The following is a 27500-nucleotide window of genomic DNA, read 5'->3' on the forward strand; positions in this document are numbered from 1 at the left end:
GGGGGGGGGGGGGGGGGAGGGGGGAGGAAGATAACCCTACCGTAGCAATCACTGCTCAAGCACAAATGTGTTGTATTCTAATGCGATACAATGTCAATCTCAAAGTCAATAGCCCATCAATAACAGTTTTCGTCTCTGACGATTCACGCGGTGAAGCTCTTGTTATCAGTACATACTGTACATAACGCCTCATCATCGTCACGTGGTGCGTGCAATTACAGAAGAACATATAATAGTAATGCCTCATGTAGATTGATTGGATAGGAGAGTTCATTAAGAACAAGCTTGAACAGCAGGTGGTCATTCCCACAGTCCCGTTCCGTTGACAGGGCTCGACGTTTACCTGGAAGCTTGCAGAAATTTGTAAAATTTCTCTTTGTATTGAAAGAAAATAAGGCCTACTTGAGAAAAAAATAATAGCAAACACGAGTTTTCACAGTATCGTGTTGAACATTTAATTAATGTAGATCTCCTAAAGAAGATTGATGTAAAAATCACGTAGTCTGCCAAATCTTTAACAAAGAGAAAAAATAACTCCATGATTGAAGTTCCGCAAGATCACTCGATGTTGAACTTTCGATTAATACTGATATTCTAAAGAAACGTAAAGTTTGTCATCTTGTTTGATAATTTTGTTGTAACAATTAAGGAATAAACGGTATCCTCATTGAGTGATTTTTCTGCATTATAAAGAAGTAACATGAAACATTATCTCAAACCTTCATACAAAGCCGACGTTTTCATGTAATCACATGCCCCTCATTGCTTTGCCGTGAGGGCGTAAAACTTAAATTTCTACCAATTATCTCAAAGAACTATTTTACTGCCAACATCGAGAATAAAAAGTCCAGGAGAATACTCGAGGAAAACAGGTTTTGCAATCCAAGGAGTCTTTCGAGAAAGGATGGCAGAAAACGACAGACTCACTCGAAAGAGGAATTTTCTTCCAACACCTAAAGCTGGGAAACGTTTTCTGGTTCAGTATGTATCGGTGTGACTTTTCTCTGCATAACTTACTTACCTGAATGACTGTTGCTTCTTCTTTGCGCTCATTGCTTTATGCATTGATTAAGTGATTGATTAAGGGAATCAATTTATTGATTGGTCAATTGAGTGATTAGTTGTTTGTTGATTAATAGTTAGTTCAATTTGTATGTCGACTGGGTTATCCTTTTCTTCTTTGTTTATGAATTATCTTTATTCCTTCATCCTTTTGTATTTCTTCTCACTTTCTTTCTCTGTTTCAATCTTTCGTTCTTTATTCATTCACGAGCGAGCTTATACCTACTGCACGGATCTATAACGGTTTGTTTGATTAGTTGTGAATGGGGACGGTGTTGTGTAAGTGACTCCCTTATCTGGTTGACTAATGAGCACCAGGCTACTTTGTTGAATGGACAGATAGACAGATGCACACTCTGCAGGGTGAATGGAGGGACGGGTGTAGCGGAGTTTGAGTTCGTGTGTCGCATCCTTTTGATTTAATTTGATTTGATCTCCCTCTCTTCCTCTGTATACGTCTCTTTCCTTATCTCTGTCTCTCTATCTGTCTTTGTCTCTATCTCTCTCTGTCTTTGTCTTCCTTTCTCTCTGTCTCTGTCTCTCTTGCTGTCTCTGACTCTCCCTCTTTCTCTCTCTCTCCCTCTTTCTCTCTCTCTCCCTCTCCCCCTCTCTCTCTCCATCTCCCTCTCTCTCTTTCTTTCTTTCTCTCTCTTTCTCTCTCTCTCTCAGTCTCTCTCTCTCTCTCTCTCTCTCTCTCTCTCTCTCGCGCGCGCGTGTGTGTGTGTGTGTGTGTTTGTGTGGGAGGGTCTCTCTTTCTGTGCGCGTAGATATGTGTGTGTGTCAGTGTGTATGTGTGAGTGTGTGTGTGTGTGTGTGTGTGTGTGTGTGTGTGTAGCCGCCTACTTTACTTGAGGGTGCACGCAAATCTTTGTTCGTGTACGTTTGATGGTTCAAAATTGGATGAACAAAGTAATTTTATTCATAGTTAATAATTGTGTAAAGCGCGGAGAGCATAGGTTACTGTGGTTCGCGCTATGTAAACTCTCATTATTATTATTAACCCCTCGGCAAATGTTTTATTTTCTGAACTGAGTCAGTTAAAAATGACTTTGCCCGAACCTTTCAAACCCCCGACAATGTGACAGGAAACGAAACTAAGGCAAGTTGACTAGAGATACGATCAGAATGGAATCAAAGTTGCACTAAGGCCAAAAAAAATAATAGGTGTGGTTACGGTACCATAGCCAAAAAAATAGGGTAGGAAGGTAGGCAATCACTTTTTTTTTTTAAACTTTTTTTTCTAATGTGTACAAATTAAACCTACTTGACAGGGAAATAAGTGTGCGACTCGGGCGCTTTCGCTTTCATTGCGTTTTCTGCACTCGTTTACTTGGTTTTTTGTGGTATTTTTTTGACAAATGTAATAAAAAGTTATTGGGTCGGCCCCAAAAAATAGGGTAGGTCGGGTTACCGTAACCACACCTATTTTTTTTTAGGCCTAAGCCTGATAGGTTCAAGGTTCCACTAATCACGAGAAAGGAAGGACGGAAAAAAGAAATGGCGAGAGTAAACACGGAAGTATGTCCGGAATGAAGAATAACAAGTCGCGTGAAGCGATATATATCAAAACATCAAGTCTATCTTTACACCCCCGGTATAGGGGTGTGTATAGGATTCGGTCGATGTGTTTGTTTGTTTGTTTGTGTGTTTGTGTTCGCATATAGATCTGAAGAATGAACGGACCGATCGTCACCAAACTTGGTGAACACAATGAGGTTCTATACATTCCTGAGACGGTCCTTACAAAAATTGGGACCAGTCAAACACACGGTTAGGGAGTTATTGGTGGATTAAGATTCTACAAGGACTTATAGAGGGACATATTAATGGTCAAAGGGAAATAACCTTCTCAGTTGGTGGCAGTGAGAATGGTAAGGACGGGGGTGTTTTTCCTACCTCGGAGGAATTTCTTGTTCAGCCTGAAACTTTAAAGGTCAACACTGTAAACAAGTCACCAACAAGACTAAATGGGGTAAGGCTTGGCTAGCCGAAACACGAAGACACACACGGGTCGCGCCGGCTTGCCTAATTCGCATTAACCGATTTTTCTCTTTTTCTGAGCACATTTTGTGAGGAAATACGACATAGCTATATTATATATATATTGGATTACAAAAATGATAAGGAATACAATGCGCGCGCGCGCGTGTCAGTGTATCAGTGTGTGTACGTACGTGCGTGCGTGTGTGTGTGTGTGTGTGTGTGTGTGTGTGTGATTGTGTGTGCATGTGTGTGCGTTTGTGAGAGAGAGAAAGAGAGGGAGAGAGAGGGGGGAGAGAGAGAGGGGTGTGTGTTTATGTGTGCGTGTGCGAGGGTTTGTGTCCGAGTTTCTCTCGGTGTCCGTGTTACTGCATTAGACCAAAGACCAACATATCATGTCCTCTCACGGGTTTCTGAACTGTTCTTTTCTGGGTTCGGTTTCACTAGTTCAGCGAATTGGGCCTTGCTTATTCATGCATACGATTAACGCAGAAGCCGCACGGTGAGCTGATATGGCTAATTTTCCTGCCTCATTCTCTGCATTTCTTGCACTGAAAGCGGTCTTTTGTGAGACTGAGTGTGATATCACCTGTTTATTTTTGTGCAATGAGTCACGCTGTTTTAAATTTATCTTAAGCAATGATCAAGTCACGTGTTATGTGGAAGTTTCGTCGGAAGACATCCGCGAGAGTAGACATTTCCTTATCTACTATACCGCTGTGATGGGCGCAAAAATGATTCAGAATATCAAAGTAGATTCAAACTGTAGCAAAATGTAACAAAAACTTCAAAGAGGCTTTACTGAGAACTGTAACGCGATCGTTCGATACAAACTAAAAATATATATATATATACATGTAGTTCGTTACTACGACTGACGAGCAATCGTCAGAGCCAGATAACGACTAACTGTTTGTGAGTTTCATTGTGTGGATGAAAATAATATGATAGCAAGGCTTGTTGTCAAGCAGTATGTAAGAAATGTTAAGTCCTTTGTACTGGAAACTTGCATTCTCCCAGTAAGGTCATATATTGTACTACGTTGCAAGCCCCTGGAGCAATTTTTTGATTAGTGCTTTTGTGAACAAGAAACAATTAACAAGTGGCTCTATCCCATCTCCCTCCTTTCCCCTATCCCATCTCCCCCCTTTCCCCCGTCGCGATATAGCCTTGAATGGTTGAAAACGATGTTAAACACCAAATAAAGAAAGAAAGAAAGAAAGAAAGAAAGAAAGCAAGGCTTGTTGTTTTGAAAAATGCATACAAATATTAAGAAGAATCCAAGTGCCAAAATGAACCAGGCAAGAGTGTGGGTTTTTTTTGTTGCGCGTGTGTAGATAGGTATGGTTTGGTCTAGTGGATTTGGGTCGAGGAGCGACAAGGTTGTGCAATGCATGTTACAAAAATAAATATGTGTCAGCTTCTTATTTTTTGAGTTAGCTTTCTATCCAGGCTGTGGGGATATAGTGGAGACCTTAGCAAACACTCAAGGTCTTCAAATTTGCTCAAAAACTGTGTTTCATTTAGCGTCTTTACATTCTTGAAAGCGCTTTGATATTGTGTATCTGTGTATTAGCCTACGCCAAGAGTTAAACATAGCACACTGCTTTGACACATATCTCCGTACTTTCAATCTTTGGTATTGGTAAGATCCAGGCGTCCACGTGGACTAGCCAACAAATAGATCAGGTGAATGTCAGACATAAGATTTTTGTGTACATTTACGATTTTGATTTTGCGTCCATTTCAAAGCATGAATGAAGGCGTTCTGTGTTTTCTGATATTCAAAATCAGCACTGTGAAAAGTAAGTCACAGCTTTGCTCACGATTATCAATTTCAGTAAAAACGAATCCCATGTCTGACGTGTATGGTCAATCCTGTCTGTGCACAGATGCCGTGAGCAAGCTCTAGCCATGACGTCCGTCAATGACATCACGCTGCTGCTGATGTCCGACGGGAAGGAGTGGGGCAAGTACATCTCGGACAAGCTGACCAGCTTCCCCAAGGTCAGCCACGCGACCTTGATCCTGGACGACCAGCTGTACGAGAACCCCCCGGAGCTGACCATAGCGTGTCGCGAATCCACCGTGGTAGTTCTGCTCGCCACTCCCGAACTGCTGTGCTACCTCCGTGACAAAGCGTGTTGGTTCTCCACGACTCTGCAAGAGGTTCCCGACACCAGCTCCATCGTCGTCCTCCCGCTCGTCACGAGGCAGGAAGTGGATGACATCACCAATGACAATTACGTCACTGCCCATTGGAATTTCTGTGAGCTTGGCGAGACCGTGGAGGCAGTGCAGCAAGCGATAGCCGAGGTGTTGGATACGGTGGAGAGATGCCAGAAGGCCAAGCTGAGAGGGGAGGCTGTGAAGGAGGAGGAAACGGAGGTGGTGGAGAAGGAGACGAAGGAGAAGGGGAAGGAGAAGGTTAAGCCCAAACCACACAGCAGGGGTCATCCTGTTGAACTCTTTCCGTCCACGGTTTATGAGGTGAGTTGTTTCTTTCGATTTTTGGATATTTAATTGTGTTTTATTAGGGTTTTTTTCTTTTTCTTTTTTCTTTCGTTCTGTGTGTGTGAGTGTGAGCGGTGTGAGTGTGTGTGTGTGTGTGTGTGTGTGTGTGTGTGTGTGTGTGTGTGTGTGTGTGTGTGTGTGTGTGTGTGTGTGTGTTTTGTTTTTGTTTGTGTTTCATCTTTTTTCAGCAGTCACATTGTCTTAATTGTTGATCTTTTTACCTCTCTGCATCTCTATTTGTCTGAACGTATCTGTATTGCAGCAATGCTGTCTGTCTTTCTGTCTGTCTGTCTGTTGTCTGTCTTTCCAAACCATGTTTCTTTGTCTTTTCTCTGTCTCCTACTCACCTCCATCGCTTATTGTAATCACGTATGCTGCGATTTCCTCTTACAGTGCAATGTACGGGTAGCTATGGTTTTCAAAGAAGAAGTGAAAGGGGAAGTCACCCTCAAACTAGAACAGACTGATCACCAGATATCTGCCCAGCGCGTCAATTCTACAGTCTATACGTTTACTGTACCAAGTAAGTGTCTTTGGTTGTCTGGGTAATTTATTTCGATATTTTGGCTTTCTGCTTTATTTCATGATATGCACACTTTAGCGGTATCAAACCTCTCTCTCTCTCTCTCTCTCTCTCTCTCTCTCTCTCTCTCTCTCTCTCTCTCTCTCTCTCTCTCTCTCTCTCTCTCTCTCTCTCTCTCTCTCTCTCTCTCTCTTTTAATTTTTCAATTTTATCATTGTGTGTCTGTGCGTCCCAAGGACAGATTGTAAGAAAAGGCGTAGCCTTAAATCTTAATCCTTGTTAAATAAAGTTCAATTCAATTCAATCTCTCTCTCTCTCTAATTCTCTCTCTCTCTCTCTGTCTCTCTCTCTCTCTGTCTCTCTCTGTCTCTCTCTGTTCTCTCTCTCTCTCTCTTTCTCTCTCTCTCTCTCTGTCTCTCTCTCTTTCTCTGTCTCTCTGTCTCTCTCTCTCTTCTGTCTCTCTCTCTGTCTCTCTCTGTCTCTCTCTGTCTCTGTCTCTCTCTCTCTCTCTCTCTCTCTCTCTCTCTCTCTCTCTCTCTCTCTCTCTCTCTCTCTCTCTCCTCTCTTAAGGACCGGTTGTAAGGAAAGGCGTAGCCTTAAACCTCTATCCTTGAAAAATAAAGTTCCATCATCACCATCATCTCTCTCTCTCTCTCGCTCTCTCTCTCCGCCCAAAGCGGTGGAACCAGGTCGCCACAGCGTGCTGGTGTTTGTCGACAACACTCGGCTGCAGCACTGCCGTCCCCAGCTGCACGTGCAGGGTGCTGACATGGCGTTCTTCACTAGCCCCCACTACCTGGCGCAGGCCCTGGGCATCCACAACCTCAAGGAGCTGGACCTCAAGCTGAAGGACAACTTCACCAGCAGCCTTCCTGCTGACGGCTCGCTGGACCTCGTCTTCAAGAACCTGCCGTCCCCTGACACTGCTGGTGAGTCTCTGTGGTACACGGACTCCAAGTGACGGTTGGTGACGCTCCTTGTGAGTCTTTGTGGTACACAGACCCTCAGTGACGGTAAATGACGCTCCTAGTGAGTCTTTGTGGTACACAGACCCTCAGTGACGGTAAATGACGCTCCTAGTGAGTCTTTGTGGTACACAGACCCTCAGTGACGGTAAATGACGCTCCTAGTGAGTCTTTGTGGTACACATACCCTCAGTGACGGTAAATGACGCTCCTGGTGAGTCCTTGTGGTACACAGACCCTCAGTGACGGTAAATGACGCTCCTAGCGAGTCTTTGTGGTACACACAGACCCTCAGTGACGGTAAATGACGCTCCTAGTGAGTCTTTGTGGTACACATACCCTCAGTGACGGTAAATGACGCTTCCAGTGAGTCTTTGTGGTACACATACCCTCAGTGACGGTAAATGACGCTCCTATCGAGTCTTTGTGGTACACATACCCTCAGTGACGGTAAATGACGCTCCTAGTGAGTCTTTGTGGTACACATACCCTCAGTGACGGTAAATGACGCTCCTAGTGAGTCTTTGTGGTACACAGACCCTCAGTGACGGTAAATGACGCTTCCAGTGAGTCTTTGTGGTACACAGACCCTCAGTGACGGTAAATGACGCTCCTAGTGAGTCTTTGTGGTACACATACCCTCAGTGACGGTAAATGACGCTCCTATCGAGTCTTTGTGGTACACAGACCCTCAGTGACGGTAAATGACGCTCCTAGTGAGTCTTTGTGGTACACAGACCCTCAGTGACGGTAAATGACGCTCCTATCGAGTCTTTGTGGTACACAGACCCTCAGTGACGGTAAATGACGCTCCTAGTGAGTCTTTGTGGTACACAGACCCTCAGTGACGGTAAATGACGCTCCTAGTGAGTCTTTGTGGTACACAGACCCTCAGTGACGGTAAATGACGCTCCTAGTGAGTCTTTGTGGTACACATACCCTCAGTGACGGTAAATGACGCTCCTATCGAGTCTTTGTGGTACACAGACCCTCAGTGACGGTAAATGACGCTCTTAGTGAGTCTTTGTGGTACACATACCCTCAGTGACGGTAAATGACGCTCCTAGTGAGTCTTTGTGGTACACATACCCTCAGTGACGGTAAATGGCGCTCTTGGTGAGTCTTTGTGGTACACAGACCCTCAGTGACGGTAAATGACGCTCCTAGTGAGTCTTTGTGGTACACAGACCCTCAGTGACGGTAAATGACGCTCCTAGTGAGTCTTTGTGGTACACATACCCTCAGTGACGGTAAATGACGCTTCCAGTGAGTCTTTGTGGTACACAGACCCTCAGTGACGGTAAATGACGCTTCCAGTGAGTCTTTGTGGTACACAGACCCTCAGTGACGGTAAATGACGCTCCTAGTGAGTCTTTGTGGTACACAGACCCTCAGTGACGGTAAATGACGCTCCTAGTGAGTCTTTGTGGTACACAGACCCTCATTGACGGTAAATGACGCTCCTAGTGAGTCTTTGTGGTACACAGACCCTCAGTGACGGTAAATGACGCTTCCAGTGAGTCTTTGTGGTACACAGACCCTCAGTGACGGTAAATGACGCTTCCAGTGAGTCTTTGTGGTACACAGACCCTCAGTGACGGTAAATGACGCTCCTGGTGAGTCTTTGTGGTACACAGACCCTCAGTGACGGTAAATGACGCTCCTAGCGAGTCTTTGTGGTACACAGACCCTCAGTGACGGTAAATGACGCTCCTAGCGAGTCTTTGTGGTACACAGACCCTCAGTGACGGTAAATGACGCTCCTATCGAGTCTTTGTGGTACACATACCCTCAGTGACGGTAAATGACGCTCCTAGTGAGTCTTTGTGGTACACAGACCCTCAGTGACGGTAAATGACGCTCCTAGTGAGTCTTTGTGGTACACAGACCCTCAGTGACGGTAAATGACGCTCCTAGTGAGTCTTTGTGGTACACATACCCTCAGTGACGGTAAATGACGCTCCTATCGAGTCTTTGTGGTACACAGACCCTCAGTGACGGTAAATGACGCTCTTAGTGAGTCTTTGTGGTACACATACCCTCAGTGACGGTAAATGACGCTCCTAGCGAGTCTTTGTGGTACACAGACCCTCAGTGACGGTAAATGACGCTCTTGGTGAGTCTTTGTGGTACACAGACCCTCAGTGACGGTACATGACGCTCCTGGTGAGTCCTTGTGGTACACAGACCCTCAGTGACGGTAAATGACGCTCCTGGTGAGTCCTTGTGGTACACATACCCTCAGTGACGGTAAATGACGCTCCTAGTGAGTCTTTGTGGTACACATACCCTCAGTGACGGTAAATGGCGCTCTTGGTGAGTCTTTGTGGTACACAGACCCTCAGTGACGGTAAATGACGCTCCTGGTGAGTCTTTGTGGTACACAGACCCTCAGCAACGGTAAATGACGCTCCTGGTGAGTCTTTGTGGTACACAGACCCTCCGTGACGGTAAATGACGCTCCTAGCGAGTCATTGTGGTACACAGACCCTCAGTGACGGTGAATGACGGTCCTAGTGAGTTTGTGTGGTACACAGACCCTCAGTGACGGTAAATGACGCTCTTAGTGAGTCTTTGTGGTACACAGAGCATCAATAATGGTTAATGACGCTCCTAGTGAGTCTGTGAACCATGATCAAACTACGGACACGGTTTTACGCAAAGACAGACAAAACATCATCAATAACTGCAAAATCAACAACGACATCAACAACAAAAACAACAACAGCAGCAACCCATAAAACAATTGCTGCTTTGCGACTACGACGACAACGACAACAACACCGACGACAACAACAACGACAACAAAAACAACATCAATAACAACAACAGCAACAACAACCCACAAAGCAATAACATAAAACACACTCACACCATAACAAAAAGCAAACCACTGCTTTTACTTCACAGCTTCCTTGTTGTTGTTTTTGTTTTTTACTCAGCAAGGAAGTTACTCAATCAGTTCTGTCCGAATTAGAGATCGAATTTCACAAACACCAAGTGAGTTCTTGAAAAACAGCTACAACAAAACTACACGAAAATACTTGAAATGAATACTTTGCCTGTGCAACTGACTTCATTTCCTCTAAATGACACGGAAAAAAACACGGCTAAAGTGGGACAGTTGATTGGATGGGAAAAACCCTGAATGAATTTGTATTAGTTCTTCTGTGTAAACAGGTTATTTTTTACCATGGACTTAAAAATAAACAAATCTCTGAACGGTAGTATTATAGATCTATGGAGATCTCGTTTACTTGCTGTGCATGATATGAATTCAGCAGTGTTTTACATTGAAAGAGACTTGTTCCTGGTCATCAACGAACTTCCGTGAGAAAGTTTATTATATAAACTGAGCAAAACATTTATTGCACCCATTTTTGTACCCCAACTAAAACATTCATTCCCGTGTCATTTTATTCAAACTGTCATTTTATTCAAACTTAATATGCCATTAAAGGTCCTTCACTTGGCTACCTTGCACACTTTTCGGATCAAAGATTTATGTTTTAAATATCACGTGACCGCCGCCGAAGTAAGGGTACTCCCCAAGTCAACCGGATCAATAACGTCAGGTACCAATTAAAAAATCGACACAAATTCAGAATAGGCGCAGCTTGGCAACTTTTATATGCGCTCAACACCTGCTACAGTAGAACTGACATAACACAAGAGATACGCAAGATAGCAAAACAAAACAACCTGTTCTGGATAGATAAATGATTTGGCTTTTTCCTCGTTTGTAAACGTTGCCACGTTAGGCCTATTCTGAATTTTTGTCGATTTTTTAATTGGTACATACATTACGTTTTTGTCAAGTCGATTTGGGGGGTACCCTGACTTCGGCGGCGGTCACGCGATACCAACAACAGAAATCTTTGATCTGAAAAGTGTGCGAGCTAGCCAAGTAAAGGGCCTTTAATGGCATATACTGTTTGAATGAAATGACACGGCAATGAATGTTTTAGTTGGGGTACGAAAATGGGCGCAATAATGTTTTTGCTCAGTTTATTTTTGGAAGCTGATATTAAAAGAAATGAAGAACAAATAGTAATACACTAACACTCGCACGCATGCACACACGCACCAGCACACACTCTCGCACGCAAACACACACACACGCACCGCACCACCCGTACACACACATATAAATATAACAACGTGCACTAAGGAGGAAAATATAAAATTAAAAATGTTTACGACGTATGCTAACCATTCTGTTGTTTTCTTTTGTAACTACACGTAATTACTTTTTTCTATTCACATTTATTTTTTGGGCAGGTCATATGGGTTTTTTCCTTCATATAGGCTATTTGATAATTTGCTATATTTCTGTCCTCTTTTTTTGTCTTAAACAACAAATCTGTTGTCGTGCAGAACAACAGAAAAATGCAGACACCAAATACCCAACCCTGCTGCACTATTCCGCCGCTCATGGTCTGTACGAGTTTAGCGCCGCCCTGATGGAGTGTCCTTATAGCTCACGGGCCTTTTCCATTCGTAACTGTGACGGGTTGGATCCTGCGCAACTTGCAGAATACGGTGGCTTTGCTGATCTGGCAAAATACCTTATAGATTTTGAGGTAATATATACTGAGGCCGAAACACTAGTATCATATTATGATGTACAGCGGTGCCTGCGACGTGAGGCTCCTTCTAATGAGGGGACACCTCCCATAAAAGGACATCTGAACTTGACATTGGAACTTGGTGTTTACTGTGTTTTTTTTCTAATTAATAATAAAAGGACATCTGAGCAGACGACACCCCGTCATCCTCCAGTCCCCCTTCCCCCACTTTTACTATCGTATAACCCGTCATGTCCCAGATAGGTCCTACCTCAGAGGAAGTTAAGCCTCAATAGTCAGTCAGTCACGAGAAAGTTACCAACCGGATGGGACCCAAGCACTGTACTGGTAAGGGTTTGTCTGAAATCACAAACAAACCTCAAATTCGACGAATCCCATCGAAAGCTTGCTTTCCACGTACCCAGTTGGACACTTATAGTTCAAGTTCAAGTTCAAGTTTTATTAGTCCATAACCCAAGGGGGCATTTTGAACAATAAATACAATCAATCCAATCATGATATATGCTAATATAGTAAATAAAAAAATAACAAAATAACAAAATTATGAAAAACTGTTACAAATTCTATTAATAAAGTCCAAAATATTCTTTAGCAATTTCTTTTTCTTAGTAGCAAACAACTTTTTAAATTTAAGTGCATTAGGTTTTTTCCAATAGTAAGGTGGTAACAACTCAGCTCTTTCTTCTTTGAAAAAATCACAGACAAATAAATAATGGAATTCATCACCTATGTCTTGTGATACACATTTGGTGCAAGTTCTTTCTGACCTCGGGATGTTAAGATAACGTTCTTTCTGTACAGGCAAATTGTTGTTTAATGTTCCAAACGTCATCATTGAAACACATTGCTGATATGGCAGGTGTGTGACATAGTCTTCACATGCAAAAATATCTTTAAACATTCGATAATTCCAAAACATATTTTTTGTTCCAATTTCTGTAAACCATTTATGGATATGCTGGTATATAAGAACACGCCACCTCAGACGGTGTCCTTTATTTGGATGTGTCCTCTGAACGTTTTGGCGGGTGCCACTGTAACTGAATGAAATAGCACAACTGATTTATGTACGTGCCAAGTAAAGTTGTGTGTGGTGATGATCTCATTTGTAAGAGAATGAAGTATTGTAATGTTGTTCTTTTTCCGCCTAGAGAAGAGTTTACTTCCGCGTACACACCAGAGTCCATCACGTAATTATCTGTTTATGTTGGTCAAGCAAACAGCTAGGCTGAGGAAAAAAAAGTGTTTACCGTTATGTGACTACGAGAAAAATGTAATTGTTGTTGTTTGTGTTTGTGTTGTTGTATCACTGAGCAGATGTTTTGGTCAGTGGCCTACAAAATGTTAATATGATCGTGCAGAATGAAGGGTTATGGACTGGGGGTGGGGTGGGGATGGGTGTTGTGTGGCAGGGATGTGTGCGTCAAAAGGTCGAGGTCATTTGGCCGAGAGTCAAAACGTCGAGGGTGACAAAAGGTCAAATGCGACAAATGGTAGAGAGCAAAAGGTCGAGTGAAACAAAAGGTCCAGGATTGAAAATGTCGAGTTCCCTTTCTCCATGCATGTACACTACGTGGAAGTGAGGCGGAGTCACTCAACAGTCAACAGCATGAAGAAGGAAAGAGGAAGCATCCATAAGAAGATATTCACACATCACCTCTCGACTTTTTCAATCCTCGACCTTTTGTTGCACTCGACCTTTTGCTGTCGACCTTGACCTTTTCACACCCTCGACCAAATGTGCTCAACCTTTTCTGCCTCGACTTGTTGGTCCTCGACATTTTGGTTCTCTCTCTCCCGGGGGAGGGGTGGTTTTTTTTTTTTTGGGGGGGGGGGGGGAGGGTTGATGCTTTAGTGTAGAAATACTTCTAGCTTTTATGTGCTTAGAATATGATCCTATATGTTTTGAAGATGTTCCTGCGTGTTTTGAAATTATTCCAATGTGTTTTGAAGATACCCCAATGTGTTTTGAAGATATTCCCATGTGTTTTAAAGATAATCTGATGTGTTTTGAAGATATGCCTATGTGTTTTGCAGATATTCCCATGTGTTTTAAAGATAATCTTATGTGTTTTGAAGATACTCCAATGTGTTTTGAAGATATTCCTATGTATTCTTCTTCATATGTGTTTTGCAGGATCTGCGAAAAGCAAACGACATATGCGGAGACTATATAGCCATGTACGGACCAGAACCAGATGAAGGTAAGTTGTCTTCTTTTTGTTGTGATTTTGTAGTTAATTGTTAAGTGTTCTTTAAAAACTTTTGTTTTTGTTTACCTTACTTACGGACTGTTATGGTTGCACGACATTTAATGATGACAAAAACCTTAACTGAGAACATACAGAACAGTCAGAACAGTCAGAGTGTACTTACACACGCGCACACACACGCGCACAAACACGCACAACACACATACACACAAACACACACGCGCACGCACATACATACACACATACATACACACACACACACACACACACACACACACACACACACACACACACACACACACACACACAGATATATATACAAAAAATGATGATGTTACAGTCGATTCGGACGATGACTATGTGGATCCGGACGAAACGAACAAGTTGGCGTATCGCGACCGAATCTCCAGTGACCCGTGCCCGAGCGGTACCTACGTCACTCCTCCCATCCAGCCCCTCAGAACGGAGGTGCACGCAACGGGGGAGGATGACGTCACCGACCTACCTGCTGGTCGTCGCAACAGACCCCCCGTGCCTCCACCACGATCCAAACCTAATGCAGGTGAGGCTTACGCCATGTATTTGAAGGGCAAGGCAAGGGAAGGTGGGGGCGAAGGTGTGGGTCGGGGTCGGGGATGTGGTTGGTGTCGAAAAGAGAAAGATGATGATGATGATGTTGTTGTTGTTGTTGATGATGATGATGAAACTTTATTTTACAAGGATATAAGTTTAAGAGAGAGAGAGAGAGAGAGAGAGAGAGAGAGAGAGAGAGAGAGAGAGACAGACAGACAGAGAGAGACAGAGAGAGAGACAGAGACAGACAGACAGACAGAGAGACGGAGACAGTGACAGAACTATAAAGACAGAGTGAGAGAGACAGAAATAGAGAGAGAGAAGAGAGAGAGAGAAGAGAGAGAGAGAGAGAGAGAAGAGAGAGAGAGAGAGAGAGAGAGAAGAGAGAGAGAGAGAAGAGAGAGAGAGAGAGGGGGGGTGTCTGTATTCCCGTGTGTGCAGAAGTTGGTGTTTCTTTACGACTCTCTGTTTCTCGATGTTATGACATTTGAATGACAGTGGGTTAAGCATGTTTGTGCAAAGAACCCAACATTCCTTTGCACACCAGTTTTTTCACTTGGGAGGAAGCGACATGAAAATGTTTTTTTTTTTATGTTTGTCTTTTTGAGTGTGTTTGTGAATCAGTATATCTATCGGTGTCTTTCTCTGAGTCTAATTCTGTAAGTTTTCTCTCTCTCGCCCCCCACCCCCTTCAACCCCCACCCTCCACCACCGCCCCACATCCCCCCACCCCCTCTCCCACCCCCCCTCCCCCCCCACCCCACCTTCTTCGTCGCCTTTTCCGTATCTCCTTCCATGCCTTGGTGATACAATCACTAATAAACACAAAACCTCAAACATTCTTCCAGTCCCACAACGGTCAGCGTCAGAGCGCCAGACGTCCAGCAAACCTCCCGCCGTCCAGCGCCGGGTAGAAAACAAGGCCAGCACACTGCCCGCGACCAGCAGACTTGACCCCAAGGCCTCCAAGGGCATGGACTCGGCACCCGTACAGCGGCCCGAGCTTCCCCGAGGCGCGCTGGGCTCGCGAAGTCAGAGCGAGCTGATCGAGGTGAATGAGATGGTGAAGAGTGGTGAGATCAACGTGAACGAGGCCCAGATGTTCTACAGCGCCTGGCAGCAGCGCTACGGTCGTAACAACAGCTCCAGCTTCAAGGACAGAAAGGTCTGTCACTTTGCTGTGGAAAACACCCACTTACCGCGGTAGTTAATTTACAAATCTGTGAAGGCTATAGCCACATGCAGAAAACACACAAAATAAACAAGCACACCAAGAAAGACGAGTGTATGGAACGTTTAATTAAATAGATAAAACAACAAAAAAATCTTCTTTTTTTCTCTTTTCGAGAGTGAATGTTTGGCTTTGTCACTGATTTACATTTCTTGCTTTTTAAATCCTGATTTTGTCTATTTGTTACGGATACAAATCATTGATTCCCACATAAACTGTGACCGGTTGCTCAGCTACAGCAGCAAGTCAAAGTAAGCATATTCGCCATCTCACGATTTTTCGTTGCAAAAAACGTTACTCGGAGGACTGGGAAACTCCATGATTAGGATGAACTGCATGACCAGCGTTTTTATTTAAAAAAAAATGTTCATCCTCTTTTCCAGAGAGAGTTAGATGTGATGAAGACAGAGTACATGACCGAGAGGGAGAAGAAAGGACAGAAACCCAGTAGCGGGTTCTTTGCTCGTCTTGGCCTCAGCAAGCGTCCCAGCAAAGGAACCATCAAACTCAACATCTCGGTGAGCAGGTTGACCTGTCTTTTTATATTTAGTCAAGTTTTGACTAAATATTTTAACATCGAGGGGGAATCGAAACGAGGGTCGTGGTGTATGTGCGTGTGTGCGTGTGTGTGCGTGTGTGCGTGTGTGTGTGTGTAGAGCGATTCAGACTAAACTACTGGACCGATCTTTATGAAATTTGACATGAGAGTTCCTGGGTATGAAATCCCCGAACGTTTTTTTTTCATTTTTTTGATAAATGTCTTTGATGACGTCATATCCGGCTTTTCGTGAAAGTTGAGGCGGCACTGTCACGCCCTCATTTTTCAACCAAATTGGTTCAAATTTTGGTCAAGTAATCTTCGACGAAGCCCGGACTTTGGTATTGCATTTCAGCTTGGTGGCTTAAAAATTAATTAATGACTTTGGTCATTACAAATCGGAAAATTGTAAAAAAAAAATAAAAAATTATAAAACGATCCAAATTTACGTTTATCTTATTTTCCATCATTTGCTGATTCCAAAAACATATAAATATGTTATATTCGGATTAAAAACAAGCTCTGAAAATTAAATATATAAAAATTATAATCAAAATTAAATTGTCCAAATCAATTTAAAAACACTTGGATCTTATTTCTTGTCGGTTCCTGATTCCAAAAACATATAGATATGATATGTTTGGATTAAAAACACGCTCAGAAAGTTAAAACAAAGAGAGGTACAGAAAAGCGTGCTATCCTTCTTAGCGCAACTACTACCCCGCTCTTCTTGTCAATTTCACTGCCTTTGCCATGAGCGGTGGCCTGACGATGCTACGAGTAGAATGGCATTGCGTTCAGTTTCATTCTGTGAGTTCGACAGCTACTTGACTAAATATTGTATTTTCGCCTTACGCGACTTGTTCATCTTGTTCTTCTTCTGTGTTCATGGGCTGAGTCTCCCACGTACACTATCGTGGGTTTTTGTGTACGAGTGGGTGTTTACGTGTGTGGAAAAATCTCCTCCCTGTGAACCCACCAGGCGCAGCAGGGATATGAACACTCAACCGTATGAACACTCAACCGTATGAACACTCAACCGTATGAACACTCAACCGTATGATGCGGGCGGCTAATAATTACGTGTGTGGAAAAATCTCCTCCCTGTGAACCCACCAGGCGCAGCAGGGATATGAACACTCAACCGTATGAACACTCAACCGTATGAACACTCAACCGTATGAACACTCAACCGTATGAACACTCAACCGTATGAACACTCAACCGTATGATGCGGGCAGCTACTCCACGAGGCCACTGCGCCCGTCCTGTGTTAACTTGCAGGAGAGTGAAACCTCTCTTTTAAAGAGCCTCTATTTTCAGTGTCCCTCTACTTTAACCTAATGCCTCCTTGAGCGCTCAATACCGTCCGTTATTTCAGGGGCGGACGAGGGGGGGGGGGTGCACAGGGTGCAGGTGCACCCCCCCTCCAGCAAAAAAATAAAAAATAAAAAAAAAATTGGAAAGCTGATTCTATGACCATTTCTAAGTTCAAATGGCACCAGATGGCACCATTTTGCTTCTTTGGGCCAAACAATTTTCCGGGGGGGCATGCCCCCGGACCCCCCTAGCAAATTCGGGCGCTTCGCGCCCATCGCATTCACGCCCATCGCATTCACTTTCGATTCAAAGTGCACCCCCCCCCTTACAAAGCAACTGATCCGCCCCTGGTTATTATAGAACCCAGATCCCGGATCGCCCCAAAACACCCGCTACACCCCATGCTGCCTAAAGTCACTTTTGCTTTTCAGTTTACCTACAATACAATATGACGCATATATCTGTTTCTGTTTCTTCCCGCTTTCCGCGAGGTTTGAGTGTGGTTATATTGTGTGTTCAATTACTCTATTTCCGTTGCGTTGAACGGTTTGATTTTGTTATTCGCCACACCAGGAACTCCTCTTTAAGGTTGATAAAATGGTCTTGTATTATATTCCTGTGTAGCATACTGTATTGCACTGTACCGTATTGTACTATCTCTCTCTATCCCTCTCTCTTTTTTAAATCTTTTTTCGTTCTTTTTCCCTTGCTTATTTTGTCGTTGTGCTGTTTGTTTGCTTGTGTGTCCGTGTGTTTGCTGATTTGTCCGGTTTTTTTCTCTAGAATTTATTAGAATTTTTAATTAGATTTCAGGACATGTTGTACGAAAATGTTTAGTCTAAACCTCTATCCTTGGAAAATAAAGTTCCATCATCCATAATCATCTCTCTCTCTCTCTCTCTCTCTCTCTCTCTCTCTCTCTCTCTGTCTCTCTCTCTCTCTCTCTAAGTCTCAGTCTCTCTCCCCCTCTCTCTCTCAGTCTCTCTCTCTCTCTCTCCCCCCCTCTCTCTCTCTCTCTAACTCTCAGTCTCTCTCCCCCTCTCTCTCTCTGTCTCTCACTCTCTCTCTAACTCTCAGTCTCTCTCCCCCTCTCTCTCTCTCTCTCTGTCTCTCTCTCTCTCTCTCTCTCTCTCTCTCTCTCTCTCTCTCTGTCTCTCTCTCTAACTCTCAGTCTCTCTCCCTCTCTCTCAGTCTCTGTCTCTCTCTCTCTCTCTCTAACTCTCAGTCTCTCTCCCCCCCTCTCTCTCTCTCTCTCTGTCTCTCTCTGTCTCTCTCTAACTCTCAGTCTCTCTCCCCCCCTCTCTCTCTCTGTCTCTCTCTCTGTCTCTCTCTCTCTCTCTAACTCTCAGTCTCTCTCCCCCTCTCTCTTTCAGTCTCTCTCGCTTTCTTTTCCTTTCTCTCCTTCCTCTCCAACCGTTCTTCCTTTACCAAAGAAATGCCTTCGAAACGTGTCGCAAAATGATATCGCTGGTACATGCCTGTGTTTCAGGAACCGGTACAGTCGAGGAATAAAGAGCCAAGCCCCACTGACCGAGGCAGCACGGACAGCATAGGCAGCGGCATCGGTCACAGACAGCTCTCTGCTGTACGAGGTGGGTACCTCTTCATATCCCATGACCTGCTACTTCTTTGTCTCTGCCCGGTTAGCTGAAGTAGGTGGATACGCTGCGTATCCCATGGTTACCGGAGCGTATTCCATGGTCACCGTGCCGAGACTCGTTTTCGTAGTTTTCCTAGAATTCAGTGTTGCAAAAATAATATGAATTCATCCACAAACGCGATTTCCGACAGCTAACTTCAAGTCACTTGGTCGAAGGTTGTGTGACAAAAATAACAAGATAATAATAATTATTGATGAAAAACTTTGGCCGTTACAGTGCGGCCTCCACTTTTGCGAACGGCAAATATGACGTCATCAAATAGCGCTGCGAAAAATGGAAGAAAAGCGACACAAGCAAATGCCCTCAAAATTGTGTACATGGATCTGTATACAAATCCGTTCGGTAGTTTTGGAGATATGCTCTGCACACACACAGTCAAGTTTTGACTGAATGTAAAAACAACTACAACAGACACTAGTTGCTGTGTTCAAATTGAACCGATCTAAGGTAAAAACAAAAATAAACGTTGCAATGATTATAGTATATATGTTTAAAAAAAAATAAACTCGTGTAAACCTGGTATGACACAGGAACCTATGCATTTAATGCACGTCATTGTTGCTGCCGTTGTTGCGGTGGGTAATTCTGTTGCTCTGATGGTTCTGGTGGTGGTGGTGGTGGTGATTGTGCTGTTGTTGCGCCGTTCCGATGATGATGGTGATGATGATGATGATGATGATGATGGTGATGATGACGATGAGGATGATGACTAAACAGAATCAGAGTACGAATGAAGAGACCATTTATCTATTCGAGTCAGTTAGAGGGTTTCCTCAGTGTTAACAGCAACAACTACAAAATCAACAACAGCAACAACAACAACAACAACAACAACAACAACAACAACAACAACAACAACAACATATAACCAAACAGCGCTTTTTTGTACGGATGCCAAGCGCCAAAAAGTATATTAGGCAAAAGAAAACAAAAAAAAGTCTGTTTACGGTAACATACTACATAGGCAAAAAAATAAGGTAGGTAGGTCGGGATTTTTTTTTCTCCCCAAAAATCCATATTTTTAAGTTATTTTGCCAAAAAACAAAGACCTTTTTTTTAATAAAAAAAATTATAATTTTTTTTTTTATCCCAAATGCCAAAAAAAAGTCTAGTAGGGTCGCGCGAAAAAATAGGGTCGGTCGGGATACCGTTAACAGACTTTTTGTTTTTGTTGCCTTACTCAAAAGTCGAATGAGTTTGCTCATTAGAATGAGCAATTAGTCTGTGCTGAGCGTTCTTTCGTTGTCCTTGTACTAGAGTCGTGTAATTTTCCTTCTTTCCATTTGTTGTCATACAGACTCCAATGTTTCGCGAGGAAGTGCCTGGAGTGAAGGGTCACGTGACAGTGGCTTTTCAATGGCGCATGACCCGGAAGCAGATAGTGAGGTGAGTCGCTCACGACAACCATTATGTACATTACGGCATTCCTGTACAATGGAACCCCCCCAATTTAAGACTTCCTCCTTTTTAAGACCTTGTTTTTTGTTTGTTTGTTTGTTTGTTTGCTTAACGCCCAGCCGACCACGAAGGGCCATATCAGGGCGTTGCTGCTTTGACATATAACCTGCGCCACACACAAGACAGAAGTCGCAGCACAGGCTTCATGTCTCACCCAGTCACATTATTCTGACACCGGACCAACCAGTCCTAGCACTAACCCCATAATGCCAGACGCCAGGCGGAGCAGCCACTAGATTGCCAATTTTAAAGTCTTAGGTATGACCGGCTGGGGTTCTAACCCACGACCTCCCGATCACGGGGCGGACGCCTTACCACTAGGCCACCGTGCCGGTGTAACACGAAATTTTTACTCCACGAAAACTTTACTCCGGAGTAAAAATTTCGTACGAAATTCTTACTCCGAGTAAATTTTTCGTACGAGAAAAGAACTTCCCAAGGCACGAAAAAATTACTCCCTCCACGAAATTTTTACTCCCCATTTTTTTTACTTCCAGTAAAAATCTCGTACGCGAAAATGGGATGCGGGCGAAGGGATAATGCCAATATGTGATCTCGCGCAAACGAATGTCGCGCTACCCTCCCTCCACCCCTTCCACCACCAAGACTAACAGGGGACAAGGGAGTATAAATTTCGTACACCTGACATGGGAAGTTAAATTGCTCGTGTTAGGGTGAAGTAATTTATTCGTTTTTTATTCGTCTGGGGAGTAACATTTGTGTACGAAATGTTTACTCAGAACTCACCTGTCGTGGGGAGTAATTTTCTCGTGTAATGGGCGAGTGTTTTTTTCGTAAAGGGAGTAACATTTTCGTACGAAATTTTTACTCCGGAGTAAAAATCTCGTGGGAGTAATTTTCTCGTGTTACACCGGTAAAGACCTTGATTTTTCACAGTTTTGTTCATAACATAAGTAAATGTAGCACCATTTTTAAGACTCCCTCCTTGTTAGACCTAGTTTTCTCAGATTTGTCATAGTAGCCTTAACCTACATGTCTAGCTCAGTTGACGAATTTATTGAGGTTTAACATCTGACGTGTAATAGTATCGTTCTGTATCGTCTGAGTAGGCTTTTCTTTAATTGGTTTCAACACTTAACATGCTTTTCTATATAACTAACGATAAGCGCTGTTAGTAGACATGTGTCGATTTACGGTAAATGTTATTGAGACCCAGGGGAAGTGCAGTCATGAAAATGTGTGAAGAGGTCGTGTGTATATTGTATATATACTGCATTATAAACACTGTTATGCGTAGTCTTACTGATGTGTAATCATGAAGTTAAAAGGCAATTTAAGTTAGGCGTGACTTTTTAGTTTCTCTAGCGAGCAATGTACAGATATTTCCCATTTTGTATCTTTGTATAATTATGTTGAAAAGTTAATACACACCCTGCAGAAAATGTAGCTTAATTTGTGTGTGTGTGTGTGTGTGTGGTAACTAATGTTGCTACATACAGGTCATTCGTCACAGTGTCTCCTATATTTCAGGGACAAACCGTCTAACGGGTGAGATGCCGAAGCAGAGCATGTTCCTCCCCCATGTCTAACTAGGACATAATTTTGGGTGCTTTGTGCATGAAGAAAATCGGTACTTGTTCAACTTATTCACATTGCGGCCAAACTTTTTTTTAATTTACCTCCGTGCCATATATCTTGCCTTTGTCATGTATTTGTTTGTCATTGTGTTTTAACGAAAGGTTCTCCCGTCCCTGCTTTTGCGATGCATGTTTGCATTTGGAAAAGCATGTAAGGTCTTGCAGTGTAGTATTTGTGAGACGTCAATGCTCTTTCTGCTCTGCATGCGAGGCGAAAATGCATGCATATATGCAGGCGAAGCGAAAATAACACGGTGAAGCCTTTTCCAAAGGACTGAACTTTTCATAATTGTTTCTGGAAAATATAAATGCGATGTTTGTTGTACGTCACAACTGTACATACACTGATACAGACTACAGGCGCGCGTGCGTGTGTGTGTGTGTGTGTGTGTGTGTGTGTGTGTGTGTGTGTTGGTCTGTCTGTCGGTCTATTATTATTATCTGCCTGCCTGCATGACGTCTGTCTTTGTAAAAACTACGAATAAAAAAAACCTAAAAAAAAACCAAGACTGCATTTTCTCTTGGTCCACAGAAGTAGAACTGATGCTTTGAGCCATGCTTGCTGCGAAATGTTATGGTACGAACATACTTTCCAGTCAGCCTTCGCCCTCTAACAAAACTGCGCAGGGTTTGCTGGCAACTAACTTTCTTTTTTTCTTGCTGCGACGTAATAGGCAGATGACGTCTTTCGTCGGAGCAGCGAGGCAACCAGGCGTACGTCATCGACCACGAGCTCAAAGGTAAATATGACGCTTGGCTTTTCCGCCTGCAAGTTTTGCTGGACATTGCATGCATATACCACACTTTTCTGAGCCATCTGCCTGAGCTTTGCCCTCGGATTGCCATATTATGAAGGTGATGTACTTTGATACCCTCGTAGATCCTAGACAAACAAAATGTGCAAGTATTTCTAATTCCTTCTCTGCAGGCCAAGGATAAATATATATATATATATGGAACAAGTCTTTATTAATAAAATCAATGTATATGGTTACAATGTCTCAGTTGAGTAAAGAATTATTACCTTCGTAATATGGTTTTCTCTGGAACACATCCCTGTAGAATAACCCATATATTAATACAGTTGTTATTCGGCTATTAAGCCTCTACCGTGAGAAATAACTTGGTCTTGCTTTTTTGCCCTTCCCGTCTGACGAGTGATGTACATAATACTTTTAATAGTGCAAACTGGTGTTTTTTGCATGTGCACATTCTATTAACAGCTATTGTGTTTTCAGCGTAGCAATAGGGTCCGATATTTAGACGAGACAAGTATAATGCCGACGAGTCGAAGACGAGTCGCATTATACTTGTTCGAGTCTAAATATCGGACCCTATTGCTACGCTGAAAACACAATAGCGATTATATAGCTGTTATGACCTTGATTTGTTGTTCCAAACTTACAAAATGACAGTTTTTGCGTCGATGCGTTGATCTCAGGTTTTGATAGCAGACAAACTTCTTACGCGCATCATGTTCGCGCAGACATGCACACCGCTACACGCTTTCTGACTTTGGAAGAAAAACTGACTCCAAGTGCATTCGATTTCACAACACAGTTATTGAAACAGCTTTTTAAGTTGTCAGTGTATGCTGTTGTCGATAAAAACATCGCCGTGGTACAGATCATGAGATGGGTAAACTGGAACCATGCGTCTTTGTTATATTTACGGTGTGGAGTTACGAGATAAGAAAGTCGGCCATTTTCGTCAATATGCTTTTGGATATTGAGAAAAATGGCCGACTTCCGTAGCATTATGCTTTGATAATAGGAAGAGGCCATCCAATCAGAGCCCCCGAATTCCCCCACGTGTTCATCAGAATAGCTATATATAGAAATGTTGCTGTTAGTCTATTGCATTTTATTGCCTTTTGTTAAACCACGAGGGGTTGCCTCGAGACTGCTGTTCAGAATTATGAGTTCACCTCTAATTATGTTAACACGCGAAATACGCAAGCCAGCTAAACAAAACATGTTCTGGTTAGATAATTGATTTGACTTTCTCTTCGCATGTAAAAGTTGCCAAGATTTGCCTGTTACGATGTTTCGCCGATTTTTGTAATCGGTACCTAACTTCGATTTGGGGGGTACCCCTATTTGACCGGCGGTCAAGTGATTCCTGTTACAGAAATCTCTGATACAAAAAATGACAAATAAAACCAAAACCAACAAACAAACACTGAGTCTTCGTAAAAGGAACATGGCCGTTCTTTATTCACGAATTGTAGAACTTCTACAATCCAAGTTTCCACGTGTTTTTTCCACGTGTTTTCTAACCCCCCCCCCCCCCCCACACACACACACACAAAACGTATGGCCTTCACCTTGGGTCTGTCAATTATGCTGGGTCACGGGGTCCTGCAAGTCGTGGATTACGTCCCTTTGTTTAAAAATATGACGCAATGATACATTTGACGCAGTTGTGACGACTCTTTTCTTTAATTCTTGACAAAATCACTGCAAGTCATGAACATTTTCTACAACCCAGTTATCAAAGTACGTACTCTTTCGTAGCAGACAGAATTTTATGTTCCTTTCTTCAACCCGCGACCTTGAATATTACGTCAATCCAGCTTTCATCATTTCGTCATCCCATATCTTGTGGGTGCGTATCGCTAGCGCTACGTGTCATTTGTGCTACGTGTCATTTGTCCTACGTGTCATTTGTGCTACGTGCCGCAATCGCTACGTTGATTAGTGCTACAAATAATTTGTCGATGAGTCGCTATCATTCGTTCATTATCACTACGTGTCGATAGCACTACATCTTTTAGCGCTACGTGTCATTATCGCTACGTGTCAATACCACTACTTACTGACGACTCTCTCTTTCTTCTTTTTTCTCTCGCTCTCACTCCTGGTTTGTGTACGTGTATTATGTATGTCGGTGTATGTGTGTGCGTGTGCGTGTCAGTTTCAGTGTGTGTGTGTGTGTGTGTGTGTGCGTGTGTGTGTGTGTGTGTGTGTGTGTGTGTGTGTGTGTGTGTGTGTGTGACTCTCTATCTCTCTCTCTTCCTCACTCGCTCGCTCACTCACTTTGTCTCTCTCTCTGCCTCTCTGTGGCCTTAATATAATAAACCATTCTGAGTTCTGAGTTATCTCTCTCTCTCTCTCTCTCTCTCTCTCTCTCTCTCTCTCTCTCTCTCTCTCTCTCTCTCTCTCTTATGTTATGTTCGTTTGTATGTATGTTTTTGGCTCACGTAAGTGTAGCCTATGCGATCGTAACTTTGTCTGTCTGTGCGTGCGTGCGTGCGTATGCACACCGGTGACACTGTGACGGTTCCCCTACGCTTTGTGTTCGGTGCCCTGACCCTTTGTGTTCGGTTCCCACTCGGTTCCCACACGCCAAAATTCGCGGACAAAACATCCATTTATGGTAGTATTACGCAATGTTGCTCTCTGAGAATGGTCTTGTTAGATCTGTGAGTGTTTACACTACATGCCTAGGTGCTGTTGGATTGAAGGTTTTTGATATTTTAGCCGTTATTAGGTAGAATGCCTTCCACTTTACTGCAAAACTGCATAATTCGTAGCATCGGCAAGAAATATCCTACCAAAAAATGCCTGCTTGGAACTGTCGTTGGTCCAGCAAAAAGTTCAACATGTCTGTAGCAGACAGCCCAAGTTTCCAGATTGTAGGGCCATCCAAACAGCCGTAATAATAAAAACAACAAAAGTAGTCAGTGAAATTGGCTGTGTTCGGTCCCCACACACTTTTGTGACGTAGGCGTGACGGTTCCCATAATTCATTGTGTCGGTCCCCACTTTCTGTGTCGGACCCCACTTTCGACCTAATTTCTCTGTGACGGACCCCACAACCAGCCTATTTTGTGTCGGTCCCCACACCTTCTTGGATTTATGACTTGCCGGTTACTTGTATCATTGTATTCATTGAATCTAATTGTCTCGGAGTTATTTTTCAGCAAAAACCGGCAAGGCAGCACCTTTTGTGATACCAAGTAAGTCAGATGACATCAGTATGTGTGTGTATGTGTGTGTGAGAGAGAGAGAGAGAGAGAGAGAGAGAGAGAGAGAGAGAGAGAGAGAGAGAGAGAGAGAGAGAGAGAGAGAGAGAGTGAGAGAGATAGAGAGAGAGATTGACACCTTTCCAGATCACTCCGGTTATGCGACACTACCGCGAGCGTCACTACCGCGTGTCACACTACGGCGAGTACGACACTACCGCGTGTAACACTACCGCGTGTCACACTACCGCGAGTACGACACTACCGCGAGTATAACACTGCCGCGTGTCACACTACCGCGCGTACCACAACCGCGAGTACCATAACCGTAGAGAGAACGCATGCAAACTTACTTCTTGTGAGTTTGTGTTCTAACGGCTTTGATTGGAAGCAACCCATTCTATATGTATTCTGATAGTGTGTTCTGATCGTTTTGAGTTCTTGGTTAGCATGACAAACATTGAATTAGTGTTCAGAGAACAGACCAGGCCTTTTTGTTTTATATTTCAAGGAAACATTTCAACCTTTGCCTTCAGCCATGGAAGTCATAAAATGACACGCGGTAATGTTATACTCGCGGTAGTGTGACACGCGGTAGTGTTATACTCGCGGTAGTGTCGTACTCCCGGTAGTGTCGTACTCGCGGTAAGTTCTGTTTCCGTACCCGCGACAGCGGCACCGACAAAAGAAAACGCGCGCAAACGCGTGACGTGTTTCCGTACTTGCGTTTTAAACATGCGGTAAAATCTGTAAACTCCCGCGTTGCCGCGCGACAACGCGAAAAAATCGCTCCAGGACCCTTTCAAAAAAATCGCGTCGCTTGCCGCTTGTCGCGCCGCTAACGCGTCGCGCGTGTGGAAACACTCCTGGTCATTTTCTATGTGCTTGATTTTCGTCGCACCGCTGGAAAAACGCTATCGCGGGTACGGAAACACAACTTTAGTGTGAGACGCGGTAGTGGTACTCGCGGTAGTGACGCTCGCGGTAGTGACCAGCACCCGATCACTCCACATAAACGCTGGTTCTGGTTGCATTGTGCCGCTGACATACAGCTAATAGGATTTTTACACCCCCGGTATAGGGGTGTGTATAGGTTTCACTCGATGTGTTTGTGTTCGCAAGTAGATCTCAAGAATGAACGGACCGATCGTCACCAAACTTGGTGAACAGGTTCTATACATTCCTGAGACGGTCCTTACAAAAATTGGGACCAGTCAAACACACGGTTAGGGAGTTATTGGTGGATTAAAATTATACAAGGCCTGGTATAGACGGACACCCCCGTTGGTCAAAGGGAAATAACCATTC

At 43.5% G+C, this 27500-nt stretch overlaps 1 protein-coding gene across 5 annotated transcripts in view; it reads left to right on the forward strand.

Moving 5' to 3' along the window:
* The first annotated feature begins 396 nt into the window (after positions 1 to 396).
* The window catches only part of LOC138958650 (phosphoinositide 3-kinase adapter protein 1-like), a 100054-nt gene continuing 72950 nt past the window's right edge, over positions 397 to 27500 (forward strand). Inside the window, exons 1-13 of one of the 5 annotated variants that reach the window (XR_011453462.1) lie at positions 398 to 981; positions 4935 to 5532; positions 5950 to 6079; positions 6757 to 7008; positions 11422 to 11627; positions 13771 to 13837; positions 14187 to 14408; positions 15268 to 15584; positions 16034 to 16168; positions 18998 to 19100; positions 20467 to 20555; positions 22119 to 22218; positions 22900 to 22965. Coding sequence is in view for 3 of the 5 variants with exons in the window: in XM_070329875.1 (XP_070185976.1) it covers positions 905 to 981; positions 4935 to 5532; positions 5950 to 6079; positions 6757 to 7008; positions 11422 to 11627; positions 13771 to 13837; positions 14187 to 14408; positions 15268 to 15584; positions 16034 to 16168; positions 18998 to 19100; positions 20467 to 20555; positions 22900 to 22965 (2262 nt within the window). In the remaining 2 variants the exon portion in view is untranslated. Of the gene's footprint in view, positions 982 to 4934; positions 5533 to 5949; positions 6080 to 6756; positions 7009 to 11421; positions 11628 to 13770; positions 13838 to 14186; positions 14409 to 15267; positions 15585 to 16033; positions 16169 to 18997; positions 19101 to 20466; positions 20556 to 22118; positions 22219 to 22899; positions 22966 to 27500 lie in introns of all 5 variants that reach the window. The other 4 variants (XM_070329875.1, XR_011453463.1, XM_070329873.1 and 1 more) reach the window with 4 other exon arrangements.

Source organism: Littorina saxatilis, linkage group LG2 (genome assembly GCF_037325665.1).
Source record: "Littorina saxatilis isolate snail1 linkage group LG2, US_GU_Lsax_2.0, whole genome shotgun sequence".
NCBI lineage: Eukaryota > Metazoa > Mollusca > Gastropoda > Littorinimorpha > Littorinidae > Littorina > Littorina saxatilis.